The 20,563-nt window shown below is 42.7% G+C and overlaps 1 protein-coding gene across 10 annotated transcripts in view; it reads right to left on the bottom strand.

Annotated features, from left to right (window-relative positions):
- The window catches only part of LDB2 (LIM domain binding 2), a 455,129-nt gene extending 439,689 nt beyond the window's left edge, over positions 1-15,440 (bottom strand). For all 10 annotated transcript variants that reach the window (XM_086407461.1, XM_086407456.1, XM_086407464.1 and 7 more), the window contains exon 1: positions 15,208-15,440. In XM_086407461.1, coding sequence (XP_086263587.1) covers positions 15,208-15,339 — 132 coding nt within the window. In that variant the 5' untranslated portion in view covers positions 15,340-15,440. The remainder of the gene's footprint in view (positions 1-15,207) is intronic.
- Between the last annotated feature and the right edge of the window lie 5,123 nt (positions 15,441-20,563).

The following is a 20,563-nucleotide window of genomic DNA, read 5'->3' as shown; positions in this document are numbered from 1 at the left end:
GCAAAGGGTTGGACACAACTGAGCCAGTTCCACTCACTAATGTTCGAGCTACGCAATCTATTTCTCTCGAAAGTTAATTACAAATGATTACTAATGTGGAATTCTACATAAAAATCACAGGCGGCCTAGTCAGTGAAATGAAAAGTAGGAAGGTATGCATGCGTACATTAAGGAATTCACTAGGAAAAGTCAGAGAGATTGGACACTGAAATTGATGAGACAAATCTACACATGACAACGTGTGGTCACACGCACAAGGAAAGTGGAGGCAGGCAGCTTAACTTCCCATCACCATGACCCCTCTGGCCAGAAAGATACCCGCACGTGCTATCTTTTAGATACTGTTTAGAGCATCACCATTTCCACCTGTGTATATCACCCCGTGTTAAGGAGGAAGCCGTAAGGTATCCTGGTGGATCAGCTGGCTGGGCTGTTACCAGTCCAGACACACAGGTGGGGCTGTAGGCTTCGCCCAGCGCCTGACATAGCTCCCTCGCAGAAGTCTGGGCCAGGCTGCATTTGGAGAAAGTGTGCCTCTTTAGACAAAATGACCAGTCAAGGCCAGCAGATGTGCACTCTCCAGCCCTCCTCGGGGCCCCTGCTGAGATGGCCCTGCAGAGGCACTGCTGAAGGGGAATATTTCAGTGTCCTGTTGACCCCCCGAGTCCCTAGCTAGAGCAAACCCTGAACACAGATTGTTTTCCAACAGAAAGGACTGCATATGTGTTCCATACAATGGTCATTTCTTAATCTTGACACTTGGTATGTCGAACCCGTATCTCCCGCATTGCGGGCAGACGCTTTACCCTCTGAGCCACCAGGGAAGCCCTTGGTATGTCTAAGAAATACTTATAACTCAGACTTTGAGGGATCCATGGCCACCAGAAACTGTGTGATAATTCTCACTAGTCAATGATGATAGAGCGTCCTGATGGTACCATTACATGTTGTAAGAACCCCAAGCCCACAGATCCTACAACATATCACTGAAGTTTCACTTTTCAAATTAAAATATGCTTATGTAAACCACATAAGACATATTTTTAAAGATACCTTTATGGCCACCAGAGGAGACAGGGGAGGGCAAGGAGTATGGGATTAACAGATACATACCATTATACATAAAAAAGATTAACAACAGAGATTTACCATATAGCACAGTGAATGATAGCAATATTCTGGCCTGGAGAATTCCATGGACTGTGCAGACCATGGGGTTGCACAGAGTCAGACACGACTGAGCAACCTTCACTTTCACAGTGAACTACATTCAATATCTTGTTATAACTTATAAAGGAAAAGAATATGAAAAATGATAGATAAATAGATAATAGATATAGATGCTTCCTAGGTGGCTCAGTGGTAAACAACCTGCCTGCCAACACAGGAGACCCGGGTTCAGTCCCTAAGTTGGGAAGATCTCCTGGAGAAGGAAATGACAACTCACTCGTGTTCTTGCCTGGGAAATCCCATGGATGGAGGAGCCTTGTGGGGTGGTGGGGAGTGGAGTGGTTAGACTCCATGGGGTAACAAAAGAGCCAGACATGATTTAGTGACTGAGCATGAGCACAGATAGATATAGATATACAGATATAACTGAATCACTCTGCTGTATACCTGAAACTAACACAGTCTGTAAATCAACTATACATTAATAAAATATAAGTAAATACTATTAGGAAATCATTTTTCCTAATAGGGGACTGGAATGCAAAAGTAGGAAGTCAAGAAACACTTGGAGTAACAGGCAAATTTGGCCTTGGAATATGGAATGAAGCAGGGCAAAGACTAATAGAGTTTTGCCAAGAAAATGCACTGGTCATAACAAACACCCTCTTCCAACAACACAAGAGAAGACTTTGCACATGGACGTAACCAGATGATCAACACCGAAATCAGATTGATTATATTCTTTGCAGCCAAAGATGGAGAAGCTCTATACAGTCAGCAAAAACAAGACCAGGAGCTGACTGTGCCTCAGACCATGAACTCCTTATTGCCAAATTCAGACTTAAATTGAAGACAGTAGGGAAAACCACTAGACCATTCAGGTATGACCTAAATCAAATCCCTTATGATTATACAGTGGAAGTGAGAAATAGATTTAAGGGCCTAGATCTGATAGATAGAGTGCCTGATGAACTATGGAATCAGGTTCATGACATTGTACAGGAGACAGGGATTAAGACCATCCCCATGGAAAAGAAATGCAAAAAAGCAAAAGGACTGTCTGGGGAGGCCTTACAAATAGCTGTGAAAAGAAGAGAAGCGAAAAGCAAAGGAGAAAAGGAAAGATATAAGCATCTGAATGCAGAGTTCCAAAGAATAGCAAGAAGAGATAAGAAAGCCTTCCTCAGCAATCAATGCAAAGAAATAGAGGAAAACAACAGAATGAGACAGACTAGAGATCTCTTCAAGAAAATCAGAGATATCAGAGGAACATTTCATGCAAAGATGCGCTCAATAAGGACAGAAATGGTATGGACCTAACAGAAACAGAAGATATTAAGAAGAGATGGCAAGAATACACAGAAGAACTGTACAAAAAAGATCTTCACGACCCAGATAATCACAATAGTGTAATCACTGACCTAGAGCCAGACATCTTGGAATGTGAAGTCAAGTGGGCCTTAGAAAGCATCACTACGAACAAAGCTAGTGGAGGTGATAGAATTCCATTTGAGCTATTCCAAATCCTGAAATATGATGCTGTGGAAGTGCTGCACTCAATATGCCAGCAAATTTGGAAAACTCAGCAGTGGCCACAGGACTGGAAAAGGTCAGTTTTCATTCCAATCCCAAAGAAAGGCAATGCCAAAGAATGCTCAAACTATCGCACAATTGCACTCATCTCACACGCTAGTAAAGTAATGCTCAAAATTCTCCAAGCCAGGCTTCAGCAATATGTGAACCGTGAACTTCCTGATGTTCAAGCTGGTTTTAGAAAAGGCAGAGGAACCAGAGATCAAACTGCCAACATCCGCTGGATCATGGAAAAAGCAAGAGAGTTCCAGAAAAACATCTATTTCTGCTCTATTGACTATGCCAAAGCCTTTGACTGTGTGGATCACAATAAACTGTGGAAAATTCTTAAAGAGATGGGAATACCAGACCACCTGATCTGCCTCTTGAGAAATTTGTATGCAGGTCAGGAAGCAACAGTTAGAACTGGACATGGAACAACAGACTGGTTCCAAATACGAAAAGGAGTACGTCAAGGCTATATACTGTCACCCCGTTTATTTAACTTCTATGCAGAGTACATCATGAGAAACGCTGGACTGGAAGAAACACAAGCTGGAATCAAGATTGCTGGGAGAAATATCAATAACCTCAGATATGCAGATGACATCACCCTTATGGCAGAAAGTGAAGAGGAACTCAAAAGCCTCTTGATGAAAGTGAAAGTGGAGAGTGAAAAAGTTGGCTTAAAACTCAACATTCAGAAAACGAAGATCATGGCATCCGGTCCCACCACTTCATGGGAAATAGATGGGGAAACAGTGGAAACAGTGTCAGACTTTATTTTTCTGGGCTCCAAAATCACTGCAGATGGTGACTGCAGCCATGAAATTAAAAGACGCTTACTCCTTGGAAGGAAAGTTATGACCAACCTAGATAGCATATTCAAAAGCAGAGACATTACTTTGCCAACAAAGGTTCGTCTAGTCAAGGCTATGGCTTTTCCTGTGGTCATGTATGGATGTGAGAGTTGGACTGTGAAGAAGGCTGAGCACCAAAGAATTGATGCTTTTGAACTGTGGTGTTAGAGAAGACTCTTGAGAGTCCCTTGGATCGCAAGGAGATCCAACCAGTCCATTCTGAAGGAGGTCAGTCCTGGGATTTCTTTGGAAGGAATGATGCTAAGGCTGAAACTCCAGTACTTTGGCCACCTCATGGGAAGAGTTGACTCATTGGAAAAGATTCTGATGCTGGGAGGGATTGGGGGCAGGAGGAGAAGGGGACAACAGAGGATGAGATGGCTGGATGGCATCACTGAGTCGATGGATGTGAGTCTCAGTGAATTCCAGGAGTTGGTGATGGACAAGGAGGCCTGGCGTGCTGCGATTCATGGTGTCGCAAAGAGTCGGACATGACTGAGCGACTGATCTGATCTGATTAGGAAATCAACATTTTGCATGACTTATATGACTTATTTTGCAAATGGGACAGAGAATCAGGGCAGCATAATCATCATCACCATCCCCCTTTCTACCATCATCATCACAGTTCCCACTTATTGAGCACTTACTGTATACCAGGCATTTTTACATGTTAGCCATTCACCTGCCAACTTAAAACTCAGGCTAAGAAAACAAGGGTTCAGAACAGTTAAATGACCTCCCTAAGATGACACAGCAAACAAGAGGGAGAGCCAGGGTTTGGCTCAAAATCTGATTTATTGTAAGCCATTTCAGTACAGATCTTTACATTCCATGCATGCTACTTTTTTCACACCAAAAGGGAAAAAACAAAAAAGTTGTGTATGTTTCCTGACCAGAAGTTTCATACGTACACACAGTCTGACTGGGTTCAGGATGTTTCTCGTCTCGGTCTCTCTCTTTGACTCTGTCATATGTACATGCCCGCATTGCACACAAACACACCCAAACATATCACCAGGTCCTAGTTAGGCTCAGTGGTAAAGACTCTGCCCGCCAAGCAGGAAACGCAAGTGACACAGGTTCAATCCCTGGGTCAGCTTCCTGGAGGAGGAAACGGCAACCCGCTCCAGGATTCTTGCCTAGAAAATCCCATGGACAGAGGGGCCTGGCGGGCTACAGTCCGTGGGGTCACAAAGAGTTGGACGTTACTGAACACACGCACAACATATACTAGTATGTTCCCATATTTTCTGTTACGCTAAACACTTGAAAAAAGCTAATTCATGGCCCTGAAAGCACTTTCTCAAGACACAAAGTGCTCCAGGAAATGTAAGGTATTATCACAATTCACATCATAATTCATGGCTGTGAGCCCTCCGGTAGATCCAAGGAGAGGAAGTGGTAGAAAGAACAAATGAGAAAAGTATAAATGTTTTTCATCAGAAGTCGGGAGATTCCCAACAGATTCATACCACCCAGAGGGCAAAGTTCTCAGTTCAACACTGCCTGCCTTCACAGAAGAAATTCTTTTCAGGCTCCTTTTTTTTCCCACCTGGTAGATATAGCAGAACATTCTGTGAATTTTCACTCAGCTATTAGGTTCATAGATTCTTTTCCAACTGGAGCTACAGATGATTGTTGGGAAGATTCAAGGTAAAATCCAGTGTCAGTGTAGAAAGTCCTTGTTGTCAGTGTCCAGTCACTCAGTTGTGTCCAACTTTTTGTGACCACATGGACTGCAGCCTGCCAGGCTTCCCCGTCCTTCACCATCTCCCAGAGCTTGCTCAAATTCACGTCCAATGAGTCAGTGCCATCCAACCATCTCGTCCTCTGTAGTCCCCTTCTCCTGCCTTCAATCTTTCCCAGCATCAGGGTCTTTTCCAATGAGTCAGCTCTTTGCATCAGGTGGCCAAAGTATTGGAGCTTCAGCATTCGTCTAGCCAATGACTATGCAGGGTTGATTTCCTTTAGGATTGACTGGTTTGATCTGTTTGCTGTCCAGGGGATTCTCAAGAGTCTTCTCCAGCACCACAATTCAAAAGCACAACATAACTTCCTTTATTCAACAGATGAATTTTGCATATCAACTATGTGCAATGAGGCACTGGGCAGACAATTATAAAGGAGATGGCTGAGCCTTTTGTCCTCACATGGTACACATTCTATTGAGGATAAGCAGACACTTAAATAAACTACAAGCAAGAAAATACCAGCTTGCTATAATTCCTTCATAAAAAGTGATCAGGGCATGGGATAGAAAGTGAGTGAGGATGTATGTCTGGCAAGAGGCAATTTTAACTGAGGTGATTAAGGGAGTCTCTCTGTGACAGGGGTTGATCCGAAGAGGCCCTACTAAGTGCTAGGAATCTCCTCTTTCATGGTTATTACTTTCTTTGGGACATTGAATCAATTACCTGCAAATCAGGCCAACACCATGCCAAATTCCAATTCATTTAGATTTCCCAATACTCACACATTCAAAAAACTAGATCATGACATCTGGTCCCATCACTTCATGGCAAATAGATGGGAAAAAATGGAAGCAGTGACAGACTTTATTTTCTTGGGCTCCAAAATCACTGCAGATGGAATTAAAAGATGCTTGCTCCTTAGGAAAAAAGCTATGACAAATCTAGACAGCGTATTAAAAAGCAGAGACATCACTTTGCTTACAAAGTTCCATCTAGTCAAAGCTATGGTTTTTCCAGTAGTCATGTATGGATGTGAGAGTTGGACCATAAAGAAGGCTGAGTGCCAAAGAATTGATGCTTTTGAATTGTGGTGCTAGAGAAGACTCTTGAGAGTCCCTTGGACTGCAAGAGGATCAAACCAGTCCATCCTAAAGGAAATCAACCCTCAATATTTATTGGAAGGACTGATGCTGAAGCTGAAGCTCCAGTACTTTGGCCTCCTGATGAGAAGAGTTGACTCACTGGAAAAGATTCTGATGCTGGGAAAGATTGAAGGCAGGGGGAGAAGGGGCAGCAGAGGATGAGATGATTGGGTGGCATCACCAACTGGATGGACATGAGTTTGAGGAAGCTCCAGGAATTGGTGACGGACCAGGAAGCCTGGCATGCTGCAGTCCGTGGGGTTGCGAAGAGTTGGACACAACTGAATGACTCAAAACAACAACGACAACAATACTTATAAGTGCTATCAAAAAGGAATCTGTATATGCATTCTCCTGCTAAGAGCAAGAGTGTTGAGGTACAGACAAGCTTGGCATGTTAATGGATCCAACTAAGTCTCTTTTGGCTGGAATTTGCTGAACATCCATCAGGAAGCAGGAGATCAACAGTCTTCAACCAAGAGTGTGGATTTTAGAGCTTATTCCAGTGGGAGGGGAGCTGGAGAGTGATGTGCTCTGATTTCTGCTTCAAAAATATCACCTTGGCTGCTTATGGGAAAACAGATCATGTATTAGGAAGAGGGAGCAGAGAGGATAGTTAGGAGATCATTCAAATTCAAAAAAGAGCGTGGGGACCTATGGTGTCCCCAGAACAAGGGTGGTTCCCCTTCTTCAGTGGAATCTACAACTGTGGATGAGATGGTTGGAAAGCATCATGATTCAATGGACATGATTTTGAACGGACTCTGAGAGATAGTGAAGGACTGGGAAGCCTGGTGTGCTGCAGTCCATGGGGTGGCAAAAAGTCGGACATGACTGAGCGGCTGAACAACAACCACATCATTAATGCTCAGCGTTGTTTTTAATTGGAAGGCTGAAACTTCAAACTAGATTGGTTCATAGTGGTGCTGGAGAAGATGTTTGAGAGTCCCTTGGACTGCAAGGAGACTAAACCAGTCAATCCTAAAGGAAACGGACCTGGAATATTCATTGGAAAGACTGATGCTGACGCTGAAGCTCCAATACCATGACCACCTTCTGTGAAGAGCTGACTTACTGGAAGAGACCCTGATGCTGGGAAAGATTGAGGGCAGGAGGAGAAGGGGACGACAGAGGATGAGATGGTTGGATGGCATCATTGACTCAATGGACATGAGTTTGAGTAAACTCCGGGAGATGGTGAAGGACAGGGAGGCCTGGCGTGCTGCAGTCCATGGGGTCACAAAGAGTCAGACATGACCGAGTGATAAAACAATAATAAGTACAAAAACTGTCAGTGAAGTGAGGGCAAGGGGTGGCTGTCAGGGTTCCATCAGGGAGTAGGAAGCCTTCGCCAGCAGACTTTGGGTAGTCAAAACATCCAGACCCTGGAGACACCCACGTATAGACTTGGTCTTCACCTCTCTAAGCCTCAGCTTCCTTATTCGTTAAAGAAGAACCAGAACACAGGCATCTGGGGCTGGCGAGTGCATCACAGGAAGAGATCATTTTATCTCTAGTCATGGGCAGGCATTTACTGTAAAGACGGTAGCCTTGTAGGGGGCTAAAGGAGGCTGCAGGGTTAGGACCACGAGGAAAACTGATGTGGACAGACTGTCTCTTAGCATCAAACTAGAACAAAGAGAAACCAATACAAGTTGGAAGGGCTCTTCCCTCTTTGTGTTTCGTTTTCCTACGATTCTTAATTGATTCCCTGCAAAGGAAGCCAACATCATGCCAGATTCTAATTTACTCTCCTAATCTCGTATCCCACCAAAGTTGGGTTAGTTTTTCTACTCATCCCACTGATGTTTAAAATAATTAAACCACCGTCTCCCACAGAGCAGACCTGAGACAAGTCAAGCGCTGAATGGAAACGTAAATATTTTAAGTTGAAAAAAAATTAAACTCTTAGATAACTATACATAGTATTCCACAACAATTCCAGTGGCTCTTCAGATAAGATCACGTCAATGAATACTGAAACTATCCATTCTTCAGTAGATAGATGTAATTGCAGTCTCTTTTTTGATAACCGGGGTATATGCTGCAGCTCTGATGCCATCCTTTGGAATTTCACATGGGCCCTTTTGAAATGAGTCAGACATTTGAGAGGCAAATAGTCCAACCAGGTGAGGTAGATGGGGTCAACTTTCCAGCCACTGCCAAAGTCAATCTATCCAAGGAAAAAATGTATTCAACCAATACATTTCCACAGGCAAAACTAGAATCCTCTCTAGTATTTCTTATCTCAGAGAAGTGCTGCAGTTAAGAGGATAACTCCTAAAACTGAACTACCATCCGTGCGACCTTAGACAATCTACATAACCCTTAGTTTTCCCTCATCAGTAAGGCTGCACAGGTTAGAAGTACCAATTTGAGGTGGTGATTATGAGCGTGACGTGAGTTGATCTGCAGAACGTACTGAGCACCTTGGGAACCCTCCATAGATATTAGTGACTATCATCATGACTACTTTTCAGAAAGGTGTGCATCTTTCAATAGTCAAAAGCACAGTGTATTAACCCAACAGTGCAGTTCAGTCGCTCAGTCCGACTCTTTGTGACTCCATGGACTGCAGCACGCCAGGCTTCCCTGTCCATCACCAACTCCTGGAGCTTTCGCAAACTCATGTCCATCGTGTCGGTGGTGCCCTCCAACCATCTCACAGGGGGCTTCACTGTAAGAGTTGGTGTTGTATTCTGCCCTTGGTTACCAAATGGTAAGCTTCTAAACACAGAAAATGTCTTAATAGTCTTTGCATGTCCAGACATTGATACTGTCATTGCCTGAAGTAGGAAAATTCTTGAAGGAATGGCTGAAGTTTGTCTCAAGTATTAATAGTTGCCTGTGTTCAGATGCACGTGGCCAGAATTTAAATGTAAAAAGAAAACCTAAGCTCAGATTGATAAGAAAAAAGGAAAGAAAAAGAAAGAAAGGAAGAGAGGGAGGGAGGGAGGAAAGAGAAGAAAGAAAGAGGAAGGAAGAAGAAAAAGGAAAGAGGAAAATAGCTTGTTTAGGAAATCACAAAGATATATGTAATACCTACCTTAGCTGAAAATGTTTTTAAAGCCCCGTTTTCTGCTACCTTCAAAAAGAGATTGTTTTTCCAGATCAATTATATTCCGCGACCCACCAACTGAATCCAAATAAGTAAGTTTATGAATCTCGTTCTTGAGAATATCTGGCGTTGTTTGTTTTATGCTGTGTTTGCTCGCTCGGAAAGGGGGTGTTCTGTGTCCCACACGAAAATGAGTTCATGTGGACAAACGTAATAAAAGGAGATTTATAGCCCTATCTCCATACAATTTAAATTAATTTCTTTCTGAAACCCAAACAAAAAGCTAAATGCGTAAAGGATGCATACTGTTTAAATCCTATATCATAATTTACACACCAAAAGGGGGGAGATTTAAGTATGCATTGATTTTAGGCTGATAAGAATCTGTGTAGAATGGTGTTGAGAGGTTTCTTTTTTTCTTCTTGGCCTCCTACGAACAGTTAGTTTGCAGCAATTTTTAATTAAAAACAGTTCCCATAGTAAGAAAATGGAAAAAAAAAAAAAAAAAGACTTCAGGAAAATAAAATCAGTACAAGAGTCCTGCAATTTGTTTTCTGAGGCCTTGTAGAGATCTTGAAAAATAAGAGAGGTTGGGAGTTCTCATTTTTTAAAAAAACTTCAGTTTTGGTTTCATTTAACATTTTCAAAATAGCTTTCCTTACCACTACTAACCCACCCTCCGCTCCCCACTCCTTACCACCCCACTTCGAAAAACTTGGAAAGTTCTGTGCTTAACACTGAAAATCATTCATATGCCTCAGAGTAACAGCACCATTTTTCTTTCTAAATTTCTAAGGGGAAAAAAAGGAAAAAAATCCAAGTTTATCACAAAGCAGTTTTCTTTTTTTTTTCCCCCACCTATCCAAAATACCTAATCTCATTTTAACTAGGCTCCATCTGAACATCAATGATACTCAGCTAGCCCATGAATAAACATGATGTTACAAGGGAAACCCTGTGACTAAAGTATATAAAAATGCAGCTGAAAGAAAAGCCTGAGAGCCCTCCACCCCCTTCCACCCCCTCCCCGGGGAGCTGGAGAGTTGAACTGAGGCGGGGCTAAAGCAGCAGTTTTAAATTTCAAGGTCTTCAAATATTTTCGACGTTCATATTAAATCCTGTAAAACTAAACACCGTAATTCTGAGAAAACCCTTGTGTCCGCGGTGGCTTCCCATTGTAATCACCGTCTTCTCTTTGGGAGTGGAATGTATAATACTGATACAAGGGGAAAAGCCCTCAAAACAAAAGAAACACATCATGGTACCCACACTTTCCCGATGGTTGTGGCATTTCATCAAAATCAACAGACTGCCAACATGAAAAAAAACTATATACTTACAAACCTCTTCATTGCAACAGAGATATTTTTGGTCTTTGAATGAGGAAATAAGGTATAGAAAAGTTACCTACAGTCACCAAAATTTTTATAACTTGATTAAAGTTCCTTAGATTCTATAAAAATCCGACATTACTGAAATCCTTTCACTAAAAATGAAGGTCACTATGATGATCTTATATTTTACCTATATTTTTTTTTATCTTGTAGCACAGACCTCAGGAAGTGAAAATAACACTGCTTCTTCTATTATTATTGAAGCATGTTACAGAACAAATTCTGAAATCTTTAGGACATAGTTTTATGTCCTATCTGATTATACTCTGTGTGCAGCGTTAAACAAAAAATTATGCAGTTCTGTTCTCCCAAAATACATGTGAGACAGCAAGATCGTTCAAATAGTAAATGAATTTGCGAAGACCTCAGGTCAATTCATGGTAACATACACAATGGAAAGCCGTAGCCCTCTTCGTACTGGCTAGGATACAGATCAACACTGAGGAAAAACTCCAAGAGTTTCTCTTAATTTCAACTAAAAAGGGGGGGGGGACATCCATGCGTTTCTTTATGAAATTCCACTGAGATTCTGGTGTTGCAAAGAAATTTTTATTTCCCAGAATAGCTGGCAGCATTGAAAACATATTTATGTTGTATTGGTTTGCTTTGTAAAGCGTTCATATTCCTTTAAAAAGAAATGAGATCCCATAATTTCTTAGACACTTGCGTTCCCTGGCCACAGAGATTAGGGATCTAAATTGCCTCATGATGAAATAAATGTGGAGAGGTGGAGATGAGCAGTTTTAGGGCACTGGGAAGTTGGTCCCTAAAGGAGACCAGCACCCCCAAAGGCAGGTACCAGCACCCCCAAAGGCATCAGAATTGTACTTCTCAGGAATGACGCCAATTTCAGTGACACCGGGCTTCCCTGGTGGCTCAGAAGGTAAAGAATTAATGACACAGCTGAACTCTCTCTGCTCTGTCATTTACAGATTCATGATCGCGTGTTCACAGACGTTTCTTGTACACCTACTTTGTCCCAGCAATTGCTTGCTTCCAGCGCTGGCCTTAAACAAGACTGCCAGGGTTTCTCTCTGCAATATTTTCTCCACTATGACTCTGTTTTCACATTACCATTTGCAATTCTGAACTAAATACCGTGAGCCAAGAAATAATGTCTTTGCTCATTACTCTGGTTCATGACACTTTGTTCATACTGAAGGAAACCAAACCCTGGACTTCGAAAGAAATCTGGATTTTCAAATTAAAGGGGCCTTGCAGGGGATTTGCTGATGAGGAAACAAGATCCATGCCAACAAGTTAGTAAGTGAAGAAACAAGTTTGAAACAGGATTAACTCCCAATCCTGGGTTCTTTAAGACTACCCAGCTCCTGAAGGGCTCTGACTGGATTTAACTGGAAGAAATGCATCAATCCCAGAAGAGAATGTTCTGGGGGGGTAGAAAAAAGCAGGAAGGTAGGTGGGCGCCATGCTTCTTCTTCACGACTTTCTTTCCTTTCCATAAAGAAGGATGTTTCCAGGAAATTTCTGCAAACTTGGTTACAACTTTTTTCATCGCAAATGGGATGTGCTACAATTTCTTTCTAGGCAAGTGTACATTCAAAAAGGAATGGAGAGTCAAGCGTGTTTCCAGGGGTGTGTGTGTGAGTGTGCAAGTGCGTGTGTACATGTGTAAGGACTCGATGAAAAACACCAAGTAATATAGAAGCAGGAACCAGAAGAGAGAAAGAAAGAGGGTCGGCCTCTCTTGCCCAAAATGGATGGATGCACAGGTTACATTCTAAAAGTGATCTGGCAACCATCTATTTGATTTTTGTGTGTGATTATAAACTGATAACTCTTTCTGGATATTACTGTACTTTATTCCAGCCCATCTCTCCCTAGGGTTCAGAATAACTTCATCATAAATAATCATCCTTGGTTAAAGGCACAATGCAACTATTTCAAGAAAAGTTAGTCTTTTCTAAATCCTTTTTTTCCGTTATAAACTTTGACCAGTCTAATACTGAATGTTAAGATTTATGTATCTTAGGAGTACTTATTTGGTTCTCTCCTTTTTTTCATTATGAAATGAAAGCAAACTTATGGCCTCGGGTTCATGACATCCTTTACTGCTTGGCAAAGCAAAACGGAAGTGTCAGAGTAATTATTTGGATAATTACTTTAAAAATCTAACTAAGGGAAGAAATGTTTAAGGTAGGCTCTAGAACATTCAGTTCTAGAAACAGTTTTCCATGCTTTTTTGTCAGCCAGAGAGGTTTTAAAACATCTTTAAGATCTGTCATAGGAAGATTTTCTTTTCTAGTTTCTCGAGCTACGAAGCAGCTTTTCTACTTAAAAGTAATACCCCAGGATCCAAAAGTTAGGAATTCCTGACTTTATCTCTCACAAAAGATAATGTGCCATTTTTAAGAAACATGCCATGAATGAGGGGCTTTCAAAGGTTTTCTCTCACATGTGAAACAAATGTAGGCACCTTATTGCATCCTACAGATTTTTATGAGGACCAGCGTAGAGAAGTCTTCCAGATGAGTATGCTAGCTCAGAACTGGCCAGGTGATAATTAAGGGACACAGGAGAACACACATGTCTGAGAAATTTGCCTGCTCCCCTAACAGAGAAGGTTGTTGGGAGGAAAACCTCCTCCTACAACTCCACAAAAACTTTCTAAGATATAAGGTGAACACGGTTTGTTTTTAAATCCTGCTACTCTTCAACAATCAATCCATCAAGGCCCCTGGTCTCTTTTTTTAAAAAAACTAATCATATTTCAAGACATTTTTTTACCCCAAATCTGTGTTGCAATTATGTGTGCCTGAACTAGAAGACATTCTCTATCCTCCTAATTTAGAAAGCAGGCTGTGACAACCAACAGTTTGGGTAAGAGTCGAAGATTCCAATACACAGTTGCAAAGATCAGAATGACATTGAAATATACAAACTGTAACATACAATTTCAACAACACACATATATCATTTATATCCAAAGGCTCACCACCCTTTGCACAAGAGTTTACACTTGTGTCAAAGCTACTGGCTCTTGGGAAGAGCAATAGTATCAAGTATATGTAACACCTATGATGTATTAACACATAAAGAAAACAGCAGTGATAAAGACAGCTCAGCTACTTTTTTTTTTTTCTTAAATCAGTCCTAGTCCAGCAGTTAGCCAGTCAGAAAGCGGGTCACATCTTGTTAGCTACATTAAATACATTAAACATCAGGAGTTCTCCATGGCTCTATTGACAATTCAAGCAAGTGTATTTTGGGCTCCCATCTAATCATACAACCTTAACTGAGTCCCTCTTTGGAACTGAGAGTCAGTCTTCTACCTAAAAGTCTACCAATGCCAGTCCCCAAAAGCTCTTTGCCAGCGACCCTCCAGGTATCCATACTCTGCAGAAAGGACAAAATTCCCAGTGATTTCTACTTTCTAAAGTGACTCTGTGACAAACTCCTTCTCAGAACACTTCAACACAAAGCCCCAACTTATAGGCAAAGGGGCGGCCCAGCTGTAGGACCTGTCAGCTCAGTCAGCACTGAGGAGAAGTCAGCGGGCGTTAAATATTTAAATTGCAGGAGGCAGCCTGGAGTTTTTGCATTTACAAAGTTCTCAAAGTCCTGTCTCCCCTGGCTCCCAGAGTTGCTTGCAAGGTGAAGCTCCTCTCTCAGGCACCAGATCACAAAATTTGCCAAAAACTCAAGCTGATTTGATTTCTGAGCCAGCTCTGGTGGAAGGGAGAGCCCAGGAGACATCCCTACCCTCCATGGGAGAGAGTCAAGAACCCCTCGCCCCCAGCAAGTGGTTTCTGAATCTAACAGGGAAATAGACGATCACGTCCCTCCAGGGCCAGTTCTGAAAAGTACCACGGGTAGCTCTACTGCCCTTTTCACCTCGATCCTGATGACTTTGAAAAGCAAATGCAGGTCAAAGCAGACTTCCTCTGGGATTTGCTTTTTAAAAAAAAAAAATGATTTTGCTGGATGCCAATGAGCATGGAATCTCTTAGAACTCTATCTCAAGAAACACTAAGAGGGGACCGACGCGGAGCCTGCAAGACGCCAGAGTTCTGGGAAAGCAGCATTTCTGGAGACCCGACAGGCGAATCAAGTGCTGGGTTGTCTATCTCAAGATTCCACCAGAAACTGTCCCCACCTTCCAAGAGTTGCTGTGCAAGAAACCCAGCGTTCAAACTCGTGGCTTCATCCTGGCGCTCATTTCCACGTACGCGGTAGGGTCTAGTGGGACACTTCCCGCAGGATGCAGCCAGCCACGCAGGAAAAGCTCGGGCACAGTTTGGGGGCAGGAAAAAAAAAAAAAAGACAGCAACACACACCCAAGGTTGAAGTCCTTACCTCTGTGCGGGACTGCAGCCTCTTGTTCATCTCATAGATTCGGTACTCTGGTTGTACCATATAGGGTGTGTGTCTCCTATAGAACGGTCCGAAAGGAGAAGAATAGAAGGGGTCATGTGGTGTGCTGGACATCTTGCCTGCTTGTCGAAAATCAAGCCAAACAGAGTATCAGTAACGTCCATGCAGAGCACATGGGCTGTGTTCTTCCCACTACAAAGTAGCCGCACGCACACGCTCGCACACACGCGCGCGCGCGCATACACACACGCACGCACACACACACACACTCTCTCTCACACACAGAGGCAGGCAGGCAGGCTGAACACAGTGGCTGGGAACTGCCGTGGGAGCCTCTATAGCGAGAGAGACCGGAGAGCGGGCGGCAGGGAGGAGGGAGGGGGGAGGAGGGTGGGGGGAAGAGGGAGGAGAGGGAAAGCCGGAGAGCTGGAGCTTCAGAGAGGGAGGGAGGCTGGGAGAGAGGAAGGGAGGGAGGGAGAGGGGAGTTGGATGGCTTTAGGCATCACTGCTTGTTTTTAAAGAAGCAGTTTGTGGAGAGGTCATTTCCTGTCCGCACCGTAGACTAGTTCAAAAAATATCCTTCCCCTCGCAGTCTGACAGAGGTCTAAGGTTTGGTGGGGTTTTATTTTTTGCTTTCCCCTCCAGCCAGGACCCTTCACGACCTGATGGCAGAGCTTGTTAGCATATAGGTGGTTTAACCGCTCCCAGCTGAGCCCTCAGCCCCAGACAACCACAGCCATTGTCATGGATCAGAGAGGTGAGGGCTATAAAACACAGAACAGTGGGTGTCCGGGTCCCCCAAAGCTGAGCTGGTGGTTCACTCCCAAGCAGGCTTCCCTCTGCACTAAGCTCCCTCTGTAGTTTTGGTTTTCCTTGCAGTTTGAGAGCTTGGTGGAGTCTTTGCATTTCAGTCCCTCCCTTGGAGCCCCTTCCTCCCCTGTCTGGCACTTTCTTCCCAGCCCACTCCCTCTCCTTCTCCCAAAGCTTCACTCAGGCTGCTTTAAGGGGGCCTAGATTCAGGTCACTGAAACATTTCCAGGTTAAAAATAATGATTATTTGGAATGTGGAATGCCCAAGAAACACCCATGGTGCAATGGTCTTCTTTCCCTAGGAGACAGAATAAAGGAAATAAAATTTCCCAAAGCAGACCTCCAAGTAAGATGGGAAAAGCAAGACAGAGAAAACTCCTGCAAAACATGTCCATGGAAAATTCAGTTGAGTAGGAAATTGCGAATAATTGAATGGTTTATCCCCAAATTACATGCCCAACTCTGATGGAGACAAGGCCTTTATTTTCTAAGATGGGTTATGTCCATGAATCTTTTCTCAATCATGGTACATGATAGCTGGAAGAAAGCCTGCACCACCCAGGAGAGGGGAGAGAATGTCTATAGTGATGAAATGATCTATATGACAATCAAATTCTGCTGGAACCAATGATAACCAGACATCTACCCCTTAAACAAAGCCCAGGTATAAAAGCACAGAAAGTGTAAATGTTTTGAGCCAGTATCTAGCTAGGTCAGTGGTATTAAAGAAAGAAAGCAGAGACTACCAAAAAGCTTGATGCATGTAAGACTTGAATGTAAATGTATGCAAATGAGACATTTCTTCTTTTTAATAAGCAGGTTAATTAACTTTCTGCCCCAACCATGGCTTGGGGTATCTGCAAGTCACTAGCCAACAGGGGATAAGGTATTGCTAATTCTGCAATTTACACTGTTAAGAATACTCAGGCATCAAAATGCCTCCAAATTGTGGTCTTGATTTGTCCTCCATAACTGCATGAAATTTTTGCAGAGTCCACCTCAAACTTACAATGCAACCCAATACAGTAACTGTCTCTTGCCAGGATGAGATTAGGGAAGGCCTTACATACACTAAGGCTGGTTGGAAGGCTTCCTTCCAGAGGACCCCAGGGCAGGCCAGCACACTGGGTTTCAGGTTTCATTACAAATCCAAAAGCTGGACCAAATTTGCTGCAAGGTTTGTCAAAACACACAACCTTCTAAAGACAGGATTTCAAACAAATTTGGCTTGATTTATGTTTTGGAATGATGGCCACTGCAAAACCTAGCCGTTGCCTGTGTTTAAATTCCCCAACTCAACGCGGCCCAAGAGTTCAGTGCCGCCCAAGTTTGTGTTTACGTTGGAGAATTAAAGTAACACCGAGCAGGCCGGTGCAGTCCCATACTGATCAAAACTGGGAAAAGCTCAACAATCCATTTAGGGAATCCCTTTCTGAATAAGGTGGAGTTTTGCTGTCATTATTTCTTATAGACCGTTCCAAACGGTTATTGCAAATATTTCTTCCTTTTGATACCTAAAGATTCCAAGTTCGGAAATATCTGATACTGTTCACACATCCACAATTCTCTTCTGACTTGGGGTTCATCCTTATTACAAGCCGAAGGTTGATTATAGAAAGGGAAGTAAGCTTGCCCACGTTTTCCCTTCAGTGTTTTCTCCACTGTCAGCAGGGTAATGCCCAAGCTCATTAAAACTTTCCTCTCTCTGCCTCTCCATCTCCTTCTGTCTGTCTCTGTGTCTCTGTCACACACACACACACACACACTCACACACACACACACAATTTGTTTGTTCGTTTGCTATTCTCAATCTGCCTGTAGTTACAATCTCATTTCATGCTGGCAAGCATTGGCCCTTTGGTCCCTTGCTTACCTACAACCCCCTACTCACCCTCCTCTCCAATTAAAGTGGCTCCTGCTCTGTGAACCTTGTTTCTTTTTTCATTACCCATTCACGGATGCGTTCATTCCACACATACTTCATTGGCATTGGAAGACGGCACAACTGGAACACTGGCCAGAGAACATCTCAACCCCGGTTCCACCACTTACCTGTCTTGTGAACTTGACCAAGTGCCTTCATCTCTGTATGCCTTGGGAACCTTATTTTTAAATTGGGAAAAATAATCGTAACAATCCATAAGACTGCTGCAATGGATTAGATGAGATGATGCACCAGAATGGATTAGAGCCCACACATATGACTGCTCAAAAATGTTACTATTAGGTACCTAATATATGCATAGGTAGGTGCTAGGAAACATAATTTCAAATTGTAGTGTATGCTATGAAAGAAAAAAAATGAAAGAGATAAGAAATATTCAATAATGTCCCCCTTTGCATAAACGGTATTTTCTATATTCTTCTATTGGAGAATTTATACATAGATGTAGTAATTGCTATTTTTTTATGAAGTCCTTACTATGTGGCAGGCACTGTGCTGACTGGTTTACGCAAACATTCTTTACTAATCTCACAACAAACCTGTGATTGATGGAATTACTGTCCCTATTTTACAGATATGGAGACTAGGACTTGGAGAGGCTAAGAAATACCTTCAAGATCAAATAAGGACAGTGACAAGATTCATATCCATCTGCCTGAGTCTTAAGCATTTTGCTACTTTGAACCTAGGTCCATCCTGCTCATCTTTAGAGCCTCGCTGTTCTTTATCCCCGGTAGCCAGCAGGGTACTGAGCCCTTGGGTAGGTACCCAAGCCATGTGTACAGAATTAATTAGAAAAAAAGGCAAGAGCATGAAATGGCTCTCATCACCTGGATTTTAGTTTTCGTCCTGCTCAGTGTCAGACACCCATTGTCCCCACTTCTACCCTGAAGCCTTGCCAAACTACTTCTGCTTTTTTCATCGTCCGAATCTTCCAGCACGTACTCTCAAAGTCACACCGTTAGATATTTAATCCTTTGCATGATCAAGTTACCTACTTGGTTTTACCACTTCCCTGCTTCTTTTGTTTTTCTGGCTTTTCTTACTCTTTTCTTAAAATTTTTATTTGATATTGGGGTATATTTGATTTACAATGTGGTGTTAGTTTCAGATGTACAGCAGAGGGATTTAGCTATACATATGCATATGTTGTCATTGTTTAGTTACTAAGTTGCGTCCAACTCTTTTTGCAACCCCAAGGACTGCAGCCCGCCAGGCTCCTCTGTCCATGGGATTTCCCAGGCAAGAATACTGCAAGTGGTTCTACACAAGGATTGAACCCTCATCTCCTGCTTGGCAAGCAGGTTCTTTACCACTGAGCCGCCAGGGGTTCCCACATGTGCATATCTCTATTCTTTTTCAGAATCTTTTTCCATATAGGTTATTACAGAGTACTGAGCAGAGTTCCACGTGTTGTCCAGTAGGTCCTCATTGAGTATCTGTTATACATATATGAATATATTTGTGTGTCTATGTTAATCCCAACCTCCTTATCCCTCCCCCACCACTAAGGGACCAGCTATGACTCATCTTATTCTATCACAGCGTTAAGCCTGAGAAGTGAAAGAAATGTGCTCATTTGAAGCCTGTAAATCAACTCTTTTGGGAAACCATAAAGAAATTCAAGAAGCAATGTTTGTATACCGTAAGAGTGAACACGTCTAACCCCGGTGCAACACTTCTATTACCCCCCAAATTGAACCATGCTAGTTTGCATATAATTTTGCACGCTGTGTTGAATATGCCCCCAAAGTCCTCTCCACAGACATTCAAGATGCCCTAAAACCTGGTCTGACCTTTGAGTTGGCGGCTGCATCTTACTATAATCACCCTGGGTCTAACCCACAGAGAGTTTGTTTTTCCCTTCACTTGAAATACTTGCCAACAGCTTACAAAAACAAAGACTTTCATGTAAAATCCAGATTTTCCTCTTCTCTTGAAAAGAAGCTCTGGCACCCCTTGGCGCCATCTCTGCCGGCACGGCAGCATGCAGTAGGACCCGTTAGTACCTGTCCGTCCTCCGTGGTTTCCATCACCACAGTCTTCACCAGCTTGTGTCCCTAATTTCCATTTGCCTGTCTGACTCGTCTAGATATTGGAGTCATCCAATTGCAAGGGCTTCAGTTCCTTCTGCTAAGCTGTGTTTGCTTTAGAAAGCTGGCTTTCTTACCACTCTTTTGTTGTCTCTCTGCCTTTCCTTGCCTATATCTGTGCCTTTTATTTTTTCTTTCTGTCTCTTCATTCCATAAGCATTTAGCTAACATATACATGCAAGATACAGCTGAAATGTGACGGGCAGATAAAATAAACAGACATGAATATTCTCTTAGAGGATGCACTTTGGAACTTCAGTGACTTGGCTTGAATCTTGCATTTAGCTGTGTGATCCTAGTCACTTAACTTCTCTGTGCCTCAGTTTCCTAAACTGTGAAATGGGCTAATAGCAATCCTATGTTTTTTATGAGAATTAAATAAGTCAATAAAAGTGCAAAATTAAACCATACTAGTTTGCATATAATTTTGCAGGTTGAGTATTGAATCACCCCTAAAAGTTCTCTGAACAGACATTGAGGATGCAATAAA

Source organism: Bos grunniens, chromosome 6 (genome assembly GCF_055505025.1).
Source record: "Bos grunniens cultivar Pamir isolate PY7600 chromosome 6, Bosgru_T2T1.0, whole genome shotgun sequence".
NCBI classification, from domain to species: Eukaryota; Metazoa; Chordata; class Mammalia; order Artiodactyla; family Bovidae; genus Bos; species Bos grunniens.
Note: the sequence above shows the minus strand (reverse complement) of the source record. Positions and strands in the feature narration are given on the sequence as shown.